General features: G+C 40.4%; 1 protein-coding gene across 1 annotated transcript in view; it reads left to right on the forward strand.

Annotated features, from left to right (window-relative positions):
- Window positions 1–16,314, forward strand: part of ABCB11 (ATP binding cassette subfamily B member 11) — a 45,197-nt gene that overhangs the window by 23,535 nt on the left and 5,348 nt on the right. The window contains exons 15-22 of the mRNA XM_086615979.1: window positions 1,255–1,425; window positions 1,769–1,970; window positions 2,686–2,764; window positions 3,718–3,853; window positions 6,121–6,282; window positions 11,479–11,583; window positions 11,682–11,843; window positions 13,957–14,160. Of these exons, the coding sequence (XP_086472105.1) occupies window positions 1,255–1,425; window positions 1,769–1,970; window positions 2,686–2,764; window positions 3,718–3,853; window positions 6,121–6,282; window positions 11,479–11,583; window positions 11,682–11,843; window positions 13,957–14,160 (1,221 nt within the window). The remainder of the gene's footprint in view (window positions 1–1,254; window positions 1,426–1,768; window positions 1,971–2,685; window positions 2,765–3,717; window positions 3,854–6,120; window positions 6,283–11,478; window positions 11,584–11,681; window positions 11,844–13,956; window positions 14,161–16,314) is intronic.

Raw genomic sequence — 16,314 nt, forward strand, 5'->3', positions numbered from 1 at the left:
TCTCTTGTAAAATGTTCGGCAGAATGTGATGGAAAAATAGAGAATCCTTTTGTCCCTTCCCCCAAGCAGCCATTTGTGCTCAGGTGGAAGAGAAGATTAATATAGATAGAAGACAGCACCTTTCCTTGGACTAGAGTTAATTAGGTCTTGCTATGTGTATGTCACCAAGTTAAAAAAAGACAACCACAAAATAAGAAAAATTAGTTCCTCAGGAATCATATGCACAACATTGAATACCATGGTAATAATCATAGCATGATTTTAAAATATGCACTTTTCATGCTATGGAGATCTGTTTCTACTCAGGCCAAAGGCAAATAGAGCCCAGACTCTCACTAGCCAGTATATGTTTTTGAGCAGACTATACTGATCCTGACAACGTCATCTTGTACGAGCTCTGTAAGTTAGCTAGAGGTTCCCTCTTCCCTAGTTCCTTCCCATATGATGACAGGGCTATGATCAGTCCTACGGTATCCTCCTTACAAAGCCCATATTTGATAGTACTGGGCTGTACACTTTTCTAGAATGTCATTTTGCCAAGTAGCTTCTCAAAGGATTCTATGATTTTACAACAGTGAACCTGATTAACAGGATTCAAGTACCATTAACTAATGTCAGTACGTACTTTTTATCCTCCACCTATGCATTTCCAGGCTTCCAGGAAACTGTTCACAGAAAGACTGTGTAAAGGCCTTTGTTTATTTCCTGGAAATGGAGGAGTAAACAAGATTCGGCTCTAGGTGAATAGAATTATCCTGGCTCTCGAGGTGCTAGGCTTTGTGTGTGTGTGTAACTCTCCGCCTGAACCCGATGCCACTAGAGTATGATGTCCGTGAATCACAGACACAATGTTCATGAGTCACAGGCCATCAGCAGACAAGTCCATCTCTGTGGAAAGTTTGCTGGTGAGGCATCTGATAGAGAGTGGACAGGTGTTTCCTCTCCATTTCAGCTTTTGCTGATACAGTCATTTTGAGCCAAACCAGGACATTTCACCTTTTTATCAGTACATACTTTTGGCTTGGGATTGGAACTCCAGTTCCGGAAAAATGTTGTTGTTCATTATGAAGGAATTTATTTCATCAGGTCTCCTTTGAATCCGGTTCATTAGCAAAGTTTTTGTCTTTCAAAGATGATAACTTTTCAAGTCTACTCCCAAGACACATCTGAGAGATATTTCACCAATGTCTTCACCAGAAGCTCAACAGACCCTTTTATTATATGTTTCATTTTCGTTGTTTTACCTTCACACAGCAATTTGACACTCATGTTGGAGAGGGTGGAAGCCAGATGAGTGGAGGTCAAAAACAGAGGATAGCTATTGCTCGAGCTCTTGTGCGAAACCCGAAAATCCTGCTACTGGATATGGCTACGTCAGCACTTGATAATGAAAGTGAAGCTACTGTCCAAGAAGCACTTCATAAGGTTTGCTACAGTATAGCATAAATCAGACTTAAAGGGCAGGAATTGTTTTTAATGCATGCTGCAGCGAGTGCTGCTGAATTGCAACAAAGCAGTGAGAAGCTTTTCTTAAGAGCTGTTTCGTATGCACAAGCAGAATCTTAGCATTATTGACAGGAAATAATTTATATCTGCCTTCGCTCAGAAACAGATGCTCGTCTATGGGCTATGGATAGAGTTCGAGTCAGTTAGCTGAAAACACTAGAAAGACTCCTATTGATTTGACCAAACTTTGGGTTCCATGGTGCTGTTTCCAAGCATTTCTGCTGGCTGCTCTGTGAGTGGGGCTGTTGTTGCTCCCTGTCAGGCTCGCCTCGGCCGCACGGCGATCTCGATAGCTCACCGCCTGTCAGCCATCAAAGCTGCTGATGTCATCATTGGGTTTGAGCATGGAAGGGCTGTGGAGAGAGGAACTCACAAGGAACTCTTGAAGAGGAAGGGGGTTTATTTCATGCTGGTGACCTTACAAAGCAAAGGAGACACAGCAGTTAACAGAGAAGCAACAGAAAGTAAGCGTTTTGTTTTATTTTATAAAATGGTGTAAAATTCCATAGAATGCAAGTTTGTTGTTTGTTTTGGTTTGGTTTTTATGAGGACTAGTTGCTTCTTTTTCTTCTGCCTTTATGGCTGAATTTTAGCATTCATAGAAGTAATACACTAATTGCCGTGGCCAAAGTGTTTTTACTGCATATGCACTGCATGACCTTCTTAATATAGACCTGCCCTGAAACATTAATCCTGAGCTGCAATATCTGCCATTTTATAGCTCCATTTAGTGCTGACAGTCCAGTTCTGCTGCATTTGAAATCCAAGCAAATTACAGAATATGCTGAAACCACCCTATTTGTTTTACTAGAGGCAGATTTGAATCACAGGTCCTGGAAATGGAGGTCTAACAGAATGATCTGTTGTATTTTTGTGAAGCATCATACCTTGGATATGATTATCTTAAAAGAAGAGAGCAATTACAGTGCTAAAACAGGGAAACAGCCTTTAGCAGTCACATCCCAAGTGAGATGGTCCTTGGGTTAATATTCAGTTAATTTCATTGTGTCAAATACAAATGTGTAGGTTGAGTTGCAAGACTGTATTACATTCCTCACCTTCTACAAAGTATTCCAGTTACAACTTGGGGACACTGCACTTTTTTATAGAGTCAAAGTGGACTTACGTTGTATTCAGTTTTAGCAAAAACTGAAGAGCTCTACATACTATATTTTACAGCAGCAGAAAATAGCATGGTTGAGCCAAATCTTGAGGAAGTCCAGTCATTCAGCAGAGGAAGCTATCGGGACAGTTTGCGGTGAGTCTTAAAAATGATTGTAAATCTCAATATGTTTCCAGATCTCTGTACTTCATCCCACTGTTACAAAATCCCAATAGTGCTAACGAATCACTTCTCTGTGTGTTGCTTAAAAGAGGATTGAAGGGCTGCAAGGATTTTACTAAGACAGAGTTCACTTGGAAAGAAATAGCTTGGGTAAAGCATTACTGATTGAAGGCCCATGGATAAATAGCAAGAGTCTTAAGTTTACTCTCCTTTCTATCCATAGTACCTTCTCTCCAATTCTGGTCTACCGTGTTAATGTTCCATTTTTATTATTACTACCATAATATATTTGTATTACCTAATGCACTTTCAGCCCAGTCACTTGAAAAATGTCTTGCTGTGCAATTACTTGAGAAATAAATGCAATGTACAAGGACATTTTTATTATGGCTTCTACTTGATGAAAGTGAAAGCATTTTACAAGCCAGACTGTCTTGTAGCTAGACACTTACTATTCCCTTCAGGCAAGCCCATGTCAGATACATGCAAGTGCATACATATCTCCTACATTAGAGGGTTATGTTTTGTCAGGGATAGAGGTGGATTGTTTCAGCATCCTGTTTTGCTGGACTGAATTACTTGATAGTGATAACAATGGATTGACTTGGTGTCTTAACAGCTTGTGCAAAGGTAGTAGGATACACCACAATTTTGCTTAATAAATACACAGTGCAGGGTACATATAAGACAGGGTCTGAGTGGTGGGGGTGGAATATGATTTTGAAAAGTATTTGCCCCTGTTGTGAGATATTTTCTTCTCAAGAGGTTGAGATAACACAGAAACTAAGAAAGGAAAAGTATGTAGGATTCCTATGATTTGCTTTAGTGAATCTTGATTTAGTTGATATGAAAACTGCAGCAGCACCTGTAAGCAAGGATTGTGTTAATGAGCTGTGAAGAACAGACCATTTATGTCCTCTTTACAGAGCTTCACTTCGGCAGCGCTCCAGATCTCAGCTCTCTAATGTGGTCCCTGACCCTCCATTATCCATTGCAAGCGATCATGCGGAGTCTGTGTATCTTACGCCTTCTCATGGAGAAGATGATGGACAAGCAAAAAAGGTCCGGTCCAATGGTTTGAGTCGTGGTTTAGGCCAGCTGGCAACTAAATGCCACACAGCTGCTCGCTCACCCTTGTTCACTCCCAGGGATGGGGAAGGGAATTAAAGGGGAAAAGGGAAAGAAACCTGTGGGTCGAGATAAGAACAATTTAATACTATTGCTACTGCTATATGAATATATATATGTATAATGATAATAATATATGCAAACAAGTGATGCACAGTGTAATTGCTCACCACTCGGTGACCAAAGCCCCTCCCGTCCCAGACTAACAATACTGAAACAGGTTAAGTCCTGACACCGCAATCCTGGTTGAGTGAGAGGCCCAAAAAGAGAGCAAGAGAGAGATAGCACTCCAAGAGTCTGAGAGTGGGAGCCCCTGGAAGAGCAAAAGCCCTTATTTCTGGTCAGCCCTCGTCTTTATACTGGGCATGACACTGGATGATATGGAATACTTCATTGGCCAATTTAGCCCTCAATCCTAAATCTAAGTTCAAATCATAAGCGGAGTTGTGGACCCTCTGTCCCGACCACACTCCCCCCAGCCTGTTGTGCTCCTGCACACTGGTAAAACATGAGAAGCTGAAAAGTCCTTGAGGTCTCAGTCCCAACTATAAACATCAGCGTGCTGTCAGCATTCTTCTCATAATGATCCCAGACTAAAACCAAAACACAGAGCTCTTCTAGATGGTAAAAAAAGAAGTAACTCTGTCCTACCTGAAACCAGGACATTTGTTATTAAATTTTCAATGAACAGGTTATATTACTTGGTAATGATAACTTGTAGACAAAATGCCTCTGTTATATGAGTTGTTGGCAGATAGTCTTCTTGGACTGATCCTTTTCTCTACTTAAATAAAACCACAGCTTCAGTTTTTATCCTCTATGTAAACCCTAAGCAGCATTTTGGTGTCTATTATACTTATTGGTCCATATAAAATTTCTAGCAGATCATGACTTGTTGGTAAATTTATATATGTTGTAGATTAAGTTGAAAAAGACATTCATAAAAGCCGAATTAACTGACAAAAAGTAAAATGCTCGGTCTGTGAAATGTATTATCTACTCAGTGATACAAATGACATTGCTTCTTGTTCAAGAAAGAGTAAATTCACTTTCATCTCAAAATCATCTGGAGACTCGAGTAGAGAGACCGTCACTGTAACCTAACCCAGAGTCCTTTCACTGACAGTGTCCTTATGCAATCAACTAGCATAGAAAATAAAGACAGCGTGCCTTAAAATTACGCAGAATATGTAGGAATATACACAGTGGGTTTCCAAAGGGCTTATGAAGCTCCCTGCGCGAATGTGCATGGCTGTGGTTGTTCAGTGCAGAGAGCAGCAGTTAGACGTGGCTGTTCTTGCTATTGCTAAGCCTACTCTGCGGATAAATAGAGGGTTTTAGTGTTGTCACTCTGGCACTAGCTCAGAAGGAAGAGAAAATACAAGATGCTTCCACCCCTTCGTCCTTGCACATTTCCAGCAGATAGGTCTTCACAGTGTCTGTTTTGTCTGGGCATTTCCAGCCATATGAACTGAGGGAGATAGGCAGGGCTCAGCACACTGAGTGTTACAAAAATTCTGCACAAATCAAACTGCAGGGTAAATTATAATTTGATGATGAATAGTCTGCTCTTGGTGGGAATAATCATGGGAATTCGGCATATAGTCTGAGGATGTTTCACAGAAGGAAGCCTAATTAGCATGTATAAAGCCTGAATCCAGCTATCGCTCCGAGATCTCCCTTGTTTTAATTATATAGCATACCTGTTAATTTGATGTAGAGTCTGATCAGTGTATTCACCCACAATACTTTAAAATAATATTTAAGAAGATCCCGTGAGACACAGAAAGCTGCTTGCGAAGAAGTAGTTTAAGTTTTGGCACTAGGTATTGCATCACACCTCTGGAGCAAGAAAAAGGGAACAGCCTGAGTTTCAGTGGCAGAAAATCTTGAACTGGTCATAATCAACCTCATAGGTTGGAATCAGTAGAGCTGCACAAAACATGAATCTCTCTCTTTTTCTCCAGGAACAGTAAAGATTGTAATTTATGTCACTCTCTTGTGACTCCCTAGCCCTACAGAAGAGCTCCAGACAGCAGCCAAGACCCATCACTTGCCCTGCCTGTACAATACTAGAGCAGCTGTTTGGGCACTAGATGGCTGCTTAACAGATTACGATAACTATTCTATCTCACTGTCAAAGGGAGAACATCACTGGGGGGATACATTTGTTTCATAAACCCAGCCTGTTTTTTTTTTAGGAACCTGATGTTGTGGAGGAAGACGTCAAGCCTGTACCATTTACCAGAATTTTGAAATACAATGCCTCTGAATGGCCATACATGGTGCTTGGATCTTTGGCAGCAGCTGCGAATGGAGCAGTCAGTCCACTCTATGCTTTGTTATTCAGTCAGATTCTTGGGGTATGTTATGCCAACATTTTAAAGTGTACTTTAGCTCTGAAGCAGAGGGAAGTGAATGTATGATGCAGAACTTGACACGTTTTGGGCAATCTTTAGATCTTGTCAAGTAAATGGAATTCGCCTTCTTGCCCATAAACAATTATTCAGTGCAGATATTTGTATCACTGTCATCACACTATCATTTGAGCTCTTTGAAGGGGTAGGCTCATTAGCATTTGTCATGTGTTCTTCATTATCTCTCTTGTTCACTTTCCAGGAACTGTTTGGAGTGTGTTTCTATACTTCCATACAGTTTGTTTTAAATGTGACAAGATGTACCTCATATGCAGGTACCGTGGAGAGAGACATGCAGAGGTCCTTCTCTGCAGAATTTTATTCCACAGGCTTGGCCAAGCTTTTGAGAAAGCTTTAGATCAGATCCAAAATATACTTCACCTTTTTATTCATATATTTCAGGCATTGCTTTGCTCCCTGCTCCCTGCAGAATGCCCTGGGAGAGGTAGATAACTGTAACAGAGTGCATAGCTGCCAGTAAAAAGTAGACTTGCATCAACAAGTTTGGAAGACAAGCAGAAAATATGAATATGCTTTAAACCTTGGCATTCGCTAAAGGATACATTAGCATCAAAATCCACAGCCTCATTTGAAACTTTTCAAGAGTTCAGCCATGACTGTTTTTTCCTACAAGAACTTGCCATAACAGAAAGAGGATGTTTTCCCTTTTGTAAAACAGCTTTTTGGGGAAACATTTGCCAAGTTAGTGGGAAAATGAAGGGCTGCCTGAAGAAATTCAGCACTGCTCTAACTAGTGCCTAGGAAAGTGTCCTAAATTTTCAAGAATTAGGCGGATAGAGAATACCCCTCTGTTGATGTTTTTTCTTATTGGATAAGTAATGACACATTCACCAGGAAGAAAATGGGAATGACACTGTTGTTTTTCAGTTTGGATACCCACCTGAGATATGATAAAACTTGTTTTGTGATTCCCATTTACTTGTTTAGGTCATGATAAGTACATGACCTACGTGTGCAAAGAATATATGACCTAAGGGCAAACACTCTTCTAGAAACTGAAGGTCTGAAACCTTTCAGGCCGGAAAAAGTGAATGAATGAATGAATGAATGAATGAATGAATGAATGAATGCATGCCCCAATGATCTACTGATTAGAAAAGGGCTGAGAAAATGCTCCTAACAGCAGTGCCAGCAATCTACCAAAGGAAAGACTGACCTGTTGCTGTTTGGTTTTTTTGGGGGGTTGTTTTGGCTTATACATTTCTCTCTGGGAAGTTACTCAGGACTTTGAATCGCATTTACTTGCAGCTTGATCTTTGGTAGCTAAGATCCAGGGAGGGGCAGAGCAAAAGACGTTCCAGTCCCTGGTGATCCACTCAGTGGCTCCTGGCCAATGTGCTTTGCCTTTTAGCCATAGGTGTGCCACCTCCAAACATTTTTTGAGTGTCTAGACCTCATGCCAAGGACTGTGGCTTTCACTAGACAGCAGGTGAGACACTACTATGTGCATTCTGCAATGAATCTAACCTTTCGTTCCTTTTGAGAGAGGTTTTCTAGACACTAGAAGGTCTGAGGCTGACATCACCCTGAAAGATGCTAAATGCCAAAGATTAATTCGTTCTCTTGAATATCTCAGTCCTACAAAGGAGAGAGGCTGCAAGAAAAAAAACAAGCCATAACGAACATGAGCAAAGTCCAACATCTGTGTTTCATTATTCATAAATTTAAAACATTTCTGCCTGGTGCCAAGGCAGTCAGGCAGATGGAATATGCATCTGCTTTCCAAGCTGTCTGAATATCTGCAATGATGTTGTGACAGACATGTAGGCTTGTACTCTGGAACCAATATGCTGGGGAAGTGAGGGGAAAAATCCCCAAAGCCATGAAATGAAGGGGTAAATTTAGCAAAGTCTACCTTGAAGGTTCTCAGAAATTAATCCCCAAAAGTGAATGAAGAACTGGATAATACTAGATATGTCTTCTGATTAGTTCCAATCAGAAGTGTACCTTTGGAACAAATTTCTCAGTAGTTTCTTCTTACTATGCTTTGGTTCCCACTGTGGAACTTTCTCAGAGTATGGGAAATTGATCCTTTCCAGTGAAACTCAACTGGAAGATGTGCTCCAACTGCTATTGGGCATGTAGCCCATGGCCCCAGACAAAAGATGGTCCATGCTAAAATCGTTTAAATTTGTATAACCAGAAGATGGACACCTCAGCAACAACTCTTTCCTTTCATAGACTTGATGTTATTGTCCATGCTACATGTTACTGTAATCAGTGTTATTTTTTAAAATCAAGAACATAGGTCAAAAACATAACTGGGCATGTTAGGATAGCTGCAGAATGAGAAAGTTCAATCTTACAGGACAGATTTGCAAGGGGAAAAGAATCCTCTGTTTGCAACACAGACATCTCTTCCCAACAAATGTCATCCACATTTCCTTTTGTAGGACGATAAAGTGTGTTAATCTCCGTTTAGGGAGAGTGTAAGCACACACTTCAGCCCATTGCTTTTCTTGAGATGAGATGCTTCCTTGAATTTAGAGCGTGCAATAGGAATCCCAGACCGACCAATAACTGGCTTCACCAGAAATCCGCAAAGTGCCTTCCAGACATTGCAGTTCTCTCAGCCTGTATCTAGGAGCAATGGAGAGCCTGGCCACAGGAACTGGGAAGGCCCTTCACAACATATTTCTTGCATAAGACAAAGCAGGGGAATCACTTTGAATGTGGATGATATGGGTAGGATACTAAAGCAAAGGCTCTGAGCACTCTCCCTTTTCATGAGCACCTTTTATAAGTATGGATATGGATCCAGCCTCCCTGAAATCAAGAACTGTGTTGCCTTTGACTTTCTTGAAATGAAGACTCCTACCTAATCTTGCCCATCAACTAGCTGCACAGAAGCAATGAATAAAAGTTTATTTATAAAAAGCATGAATACTTACTGGGAATTACTGTAGGGTCCTAGGGCAAGTGTTTATCTCTCTTCTCAATGCTCAGTCTTGGATTTGATATTTATCCATTCAACTAGAGAGAAAAATGTCCAAGTGTGGAAAGAAAAAAAGTTCAACCCATGTATGGGGCCATGCCAGTGTTTCTGGATGACTGTGCAGAGACAGCATGCAAATCACTTGTGAAAAGCCATCAGCATCTCTGGAGAGTAGTGCTTTTCATCCCAGCTCACAACTGTGTATTTATTATGATCCATCACACACTTGGTTTATCATACTGTTTATTAGTTTTACTTACTAGAATTTCTATTCATTTCAGCAGAGATTTTGCTGATGTTTTTTCATATGAAAAAGTACCATAGCACTGTAATTGACATACATGCTAACAAATGTGCTCAATGACAAGTGGTTAGTTATTCCTCTGGTAATGTTTTAGGCTACCCATGCATGTGGCGTGACCACTACTATGAAGTGCATTTTCCCATTCCTGTCTAGATATTGCCTACCATGATGATACAGAAAATACCTCATAGGATACAGTTTATGCATGCACTGAGTTCACCTTGTATCTCGTTTAGTCCAAATGTTTAACTAGACTATTTCCTACAGAAAAAAAAAAATCCAAACAACAAAAAACCCACAATGAACAAAAACCAGTGGTAGGTATCTTTCCTAGATATATAAGTTAAAAAGATAGATGAAATTTGCTCAGAGTCTGTTCAATTCAGGATCAAACATGAATTACTGAATGTACAGTGGATTTCATTAAGGGGACAGGAAGAGCAGCAGATCATTTATGTTTTGTTCGTATTATGACAGATTAAAACATACCTGATTATTTTTGGTTTTTAAACAAAGATTAACCTGAGAAAGTAATATACCTTGCTAGTGATAAGACAGCATAGCATTGGAACAGCTCGTAGCTTGAAACACTAAGTGCCATTTTTATATTACTGTTTCAGATTTTGCAGGATTTATTTTGTTGCCAAGGTACTGATGTACAAAGTTAAAATACTTGAAGTGGAATTCCCACTAGAGAACAGCTATTTCTTTTTCTCAAATTTATGCTCTAATTCCTTCCTGTAACTTTGATGCATAGCTCACTTTGAACAGTAAATAACTTGGGTTGACCTTTTAAGACTAGTACTTAAGTTTATTTTTGTGGAATTTTTCTATTTTGCAGCTGTAATGAAAATTCCTTCTTCTCTTTCTACTGTTAAATACTTATCTAGAAGAATTTAAGCTGGTTTTGGTATAAGTAAAAGTCAAATGCACAAGTGATTATTAATTACATCATACAGTAACAGATTGAGTGATTAGTCAATTTATAATATTTTTTACCCATGAAATCCAATTAGAATTAATTTAAGGTTAGTGGAGAAGTACAAACATGAGCTGTGTCTTATACCTGCAAGTAGCAGAAGTAATTTAACAACTTCAGGTAGGTTAACTGACCTACGTATCAGCTCCTCTGACTGAAAGGAATTGCTAAAGGATGGCTACTTAGATTTGGGCCACTACTCCAGCAGCAGCCAGTAACGCTGGCAGGTGTTGAAAAAGACCAGATATTAAGAACAAGAGATAAAAGGAAAATACCATGGAGACTGGAGCAGAATGGGGTGTAAGGAGCTCTACTTTAGGCACTAATGCTTTTTCTCAAGTACCAGCAGTGTGCAAATAGCTCATATCCACACTCTTTCAGTAAAAAATACATTCCTCTTGAAGCCTTCCTATAGAAATTATAGCGTCCGTTAGTGTTGTGCAAGGAGAGACATGCTAGGGCACAATTACTTACACGGACTTCATTTTGTATGGCCCAATAAAGTCGCAATTGTCAAGATTAGAGGAGGTAAGGGAGCTGCTGCACTGTTGCTTTGTTGCTCATAGCTATTTGCTGGTTATCACACTGGACTTTGTTTAGAGTAGGGGGATAACTGATTGATTGATTGATTGATTGTAACTAGGGATGGACAACAAGTAATAGCAGTATGTGCAGGCACCGAGTATCAAAAACTTGTTTAACAGGAGTAAAAAGCGTTATGTTGTACCCAGGCTCACCTTAGGGAAGATAAGGAATCAGGCCTCTGCAAGGGGTGAGGGAGAGCTCTGTGTTCTGGCTTTGGTTCTAGGGTGGGCTTCTGCACTTGGCAACAGGGAGTCATGAATAAACTTCACGCAAAGCAAAACTGACACTTCTAATATGATGCCACCCATTTTTTTTCAGACTTTCTCCATTCTCGATGAAGAAGAACGAAGAAGCCAGATCAATGGTGTCTGCCTGCTCTTTGTCTTTATTGGAATTCTTTCATTTTTCACACAGTTTCTACAGGTAATAGCAGTCCAATATGGGTAAATTTTATTTCTGATCTCTTACTCTGTGGGTATCTCTTTCTATACAATATTTATATTTATCCTTATGCTCCACAGGGATACACCTTTGCCAAGTCTGGTGAGCTGCTTACAAGACGGTTAAGGAAAATTGGTTTCCAGGCTATGCTAGGGCAAGACATTGGTTGGTTTGATGACCGGAAGAACAGCCCTGGTGCTTTGACTACAAGACTTGCAACAGATGCCTCACAGGTCCAAGGGGTAAGACCTGGTAGCTTAAGAATCATTGCACTGATGGAGGGCCTACTTTGGCACTTTGTCACAGAAATTAGCTAGCATGCAACCAGTGAGGTCAGAGTACATTAGTCCTTGGTCAGTCAATTAAGCTATTTCTATTTATCATGGACTGTCGATGTGGAACTATTATCACTGTATTTATCTAAAGACACAAATAGGGCCACAGTTCAGTGCCCATTATTCCTGCCTGTATTACCAAACAAGGGCACAAAAATCAGTAAAATACCAACAATCAGTGGAACCAGAAGGAGCATCCAGTGCAAAAGTTTTAATTTATTTTTTCTGGAGATGAATTAGCTTTTTGCCACAATGCTTCAGTGTTTATTTCAAAAACACATCAGATTAGTATTTTAGTGACATTCATCACTAATCATGTTTTCAAGTTTTCAGCATGGTATTGTGCTTGTTGTGACAGTTTTGAAATAAACTGACAGTCCACTTGAAAAAACAGTTTAAAGCACTGGCTGGTGCTCCAGCTGGGGAATCATGCAGCCAGTTTTAGTGAGACTTATTATTTAGGAAAGTGAACCACTAACTCCACGCATTGTGTTCCTTAGTAGGTGAGGGTTAAATCACGCTGAGCTGTAAATGTTACCTCTGAATTGATGCTTTGATAGAAGTGACTCAGATGTCATTTTACTTGGCTCCAATGCAAGCAATTTTCTAGAGACTACGAAGGAAACATACATATTTCTTTGTTACAAAAATTGTCCTGTTTCAGTTTGACCAAAGATGGTAGGTTAGTTTTTAAAAAATACTAATGGAGGTTTTAAGAATTTAAAAGACAAATGAGAGAAGAGGTTTGCAAAACCCATCAGCAGCAATTTCTACAGAATCAGAGGAACCAGCTGCAAACGTCTTCAGCCCTTACAGGCACTTACAGGGCATATTTTAATTGAAATAAACAAACTTGTAAAACACTGACTGAACCATGTAATAGCCTCCTAGGGGACATCTTTGTTCTAAGCACATGCAGAGCAGTGGGGCACAGCCATTCAACCCACAGCTCCAGGGGGAAAAAACAGAGCTACTTGAGAAGCAGTGTCCTCCACCTTTCGCAGCCAACTGCTGCTATTGCAGAGAGATGAAGGTGAGAAGATGCACCCAAGTGTCCAGGGTCTGAAAACATCTACATCTGCACCAGGAGTAAGAAGTGGGCTCTTGGAGTGCTGGGTGGGTGTTAGAGCTGCAGGACCCGGGTAAGAGCAGCCCTATGGCTGCTCCTTTGGGTAGCCTCTGCAGAGCTAGGAGATGTACCTTCCACCGTGGCCAGGCCTGAGGCACCTTGCCCTATTGCTGCAGGTCAGAGGAGGAGTAGATGAGGGGCATTATGTGCTGCAAGTTCACATCCTGCAAATGAATTCCACTGAAAATGATCGAGGATATAAAATGTATATTTTTTTTCTAATACATAGCAACCTAGTTCCTATCTAGGGCTGTTGTTTACTGCTATGAAAGAAAATAACTTTTGAGTGAATAAATCAAATTTATTACAAAGAATAGTGTTCTCAAAGCACATAAGGAGAAGATGAATGCATTCAATAAAGGTGATGTAAAAGGCATATTTAAAATTTTTCTGTAATAAAGAGACAGGCAGACATGCAACTTTAACTTGTCCTTTCCTAGTGATGTTTCTTGCTGATTTTAGCACAGCTGAGACTTTGTCGTTAATAGTCAAGTTGCAAAGAGGTTCTGTTTGTTATTTAAATCTGGATGGATAAATGTAGGGGCTAAACAGAGTATTAAGACAAATGATTCTCCAGGGAACTAAGGGAACTAATTTCAATAGTTAGATTATCTTTCTCATGATCCTTAGAAACAATTTTCTGAGTTCTCATTTGAAAGTTTGGTGGGTGAAAGAAATATTGGAGATTTGCAGTCCTTCTCCTGATTCAATTAATTGGAAACAGTATATCCAAACTGACTAAATTCCAGTGCAGTCAGCAGCCTTTGGTGCCTTGTGGTATTTGAATATCATTTAGAGTTTTCTAAAGTTTTATAGGAAAATTTATATAAAGATTAGTGAAGTGTTACTATTGGAGTGCAAGTCAATCAACTCTGTTTCTTTTCTTTGAAGGCAACTGGATCACAGATAGGAATGATTGTCAGCTCCTTTACCAACATCGGGGTGGCCATGGTCATTGCTTTCTACTTCAGCTGGAAACTGAGTTTAGTCATACTGTGTTTCCTGCCATTTTTGGCCTTATCTGGAGCTGTGCAGGCTAAAATGCTGACAGGATTCGCCTCTCAGGACAAGAAAGCGCTGGAAGCTACTGGACGGGTAATGTTATTTAAAAACTAATTTATATTGCAGTCATGGGTAGTTGAAAAATCGGGTGTTTGGGACCATCAGTAATTCAAATATAATTAAACTGGCAATGTTTTGCAAATAAGTTGTAATATTTCAGCTTGTCAAGCCATTGAAACACCATTGGGAGCGCCCTAACTGCAAACGCGCTTGCTGCATGGAATGTGACTGACTTTTCAAAAGTTATCGCACCTAACTGGTAGACGCAGATCTCTCAGCAGTCTGTTTCGCCTTTGTCCAGTTTTATTTAAATACCCGTTTGCTGATGCCCTGTGATTATGCTGTGCTCAGAAAGCAGTGATACTTGTTCACTTAGAAATCCTCACATCTGAGAATTTGGCGCTGAACCACAGACCAGTATGTGGATTTTAGAGGGAGCAGAGTTGTTCCTCCAGTGAGCCCTACTAGCTGATCGGCGTCTACATCAATGTGTGCTGCTAGATCACAGGCATAACTTCATTTTCGTGTGTGGATTTTAAGGGTCAAAATTCTATCAATTCTCATTTCTCAGCTAGTATATATATTTTTTTTTTTTTTTCAGATAAACATTAACCCTTTTTCTGTTAGTTTGTAACAGGAGACATAGCACTTTCTCATAATACTTTTAAATTTGGCTCCATGGTGAAAACACACCTGCGTGGGTATTAAACCAACCAGCATGGGAGACATGTTCAGTGACCCCCGGCTAAAGCCCTCCTCCTTGTTACTCTAACTCCAGCATCATGGTTAGCGGCATCCCATGCTCCCTTGGCTGCAAGACCCTGCCAACTGCCTCACCTGGAAGGCTGAGAACAGGTGTCTGCAGTTCCCACAAGGCTGAGAATAGCTTTAGGAAGTTCGCGCTGGCTGAGCAGCCTTCCAGTCCGTGCACCAAACAAGGAGAGGCAGGGACACAAGAGAAAGGAAAGCCATTTTCTCACCAGTTCAGTTCCTATGCACGAAGAGGAGCGGGCAGATCTGCTGCTCCTTTGAGCGTAGTTCTGGGTCACTAAGTTCTGGCACATGACCCACAACCTGATACCTTTTAAACATACCTAGTTCAACCGTGCAGAAACTGAACTGCATCAGAAACACACGGGATTTAGAAGACAGGCGACATGAGGAAGACTACCTCAGGCTACCCTGCTCAGTAGTGCCTGAGCCTGCTCTCTCACTTTGGGCTGCCATATTTCTAGCATCAGGAAAAGAATGTTTCGCAGGCCATTTCAAAGATATTCCTTCTGAGAGGTACGTTAGCCCATCCTAAAATGACTCTTGCAGAGTTCCCACTCCTCCCAACCCTTCTCCTTCCCACATGAAAGTTCTGCCCTCCAAGCATCTTACCCATCGCACCTTCCACCCTGCCCCCTCTGAACCTTCCCTCTACACATCCCTCTATGCAATCTTCAATTCCAGAAAGCCAAGGAAGAATTAAGACCTGACCAATTGCTCACATTCAGAATGGTTTAATTATTTACAAAAAGTGATTAATCAAAATACTGTCTTGACAAGGAGAAAAACTTCACTAATGAGTCAAGGCATCAGCTTTTATTTGACAGAATGACCCAGAGGCTGGGATGAAAAGGGCATTCAATGCTTCAGCAGTTTTGGCAATGACTGATTATGTCTGGTGTTATTTTCTAATTTATTTGCCAGCACTGCATCCAAATGCTAAACACTCCGAGTTCTTCCACAGTGAGTGCTCATCAGCCATGCTAAACATGGAAAAGCACGGCCTGTACAATCCAATTGACAGTACCTACTTACTGCTCCTTCACATTGCATGATAATGCAAGAGATTTGCCTCTTAATTTTGGCCAGGGAAAAAACCCTGAAATTGAATGGAATATTTTTAATGATTTATGTTCAGATCTCTTCCCACATGCTGAAAACGTTCATAAGCCATATACCAGACTATTGCTACCCAAGGGAAAGCATCAGACTATGAAGCTACTATCAAAGTCCAGGCAAGCTGCAGCACTTTACACAAATTTCTTAATAAAATTACTTGAGATAAGTAGGGTGAAATTAGGCTCAAACAAACTGTCAATTTACTTCTATAGCTGAAACTGTAGTGCTATTTTTTTTGAGACAGACACCCAAATTCTGACTTGCAACAAAGCACAATATAAAGCCTACAATTAATTA

The sequence above is a fragment of the Tauraco erythrolophus genome, chromosome 8 (assembly GCF_009769465.1).
Source record: "Tauraco erythrolophus isolate bTauEry1 chromosome 8, bTauEry1.pri, whole genome shotgun sequence".
Taxonomy (NCBI): Eukaryota; Metazoa; Chordata; class Aves; order Musophagiformes; family Musophagidae; genus Tauraco; species Tauraco erythrolophus.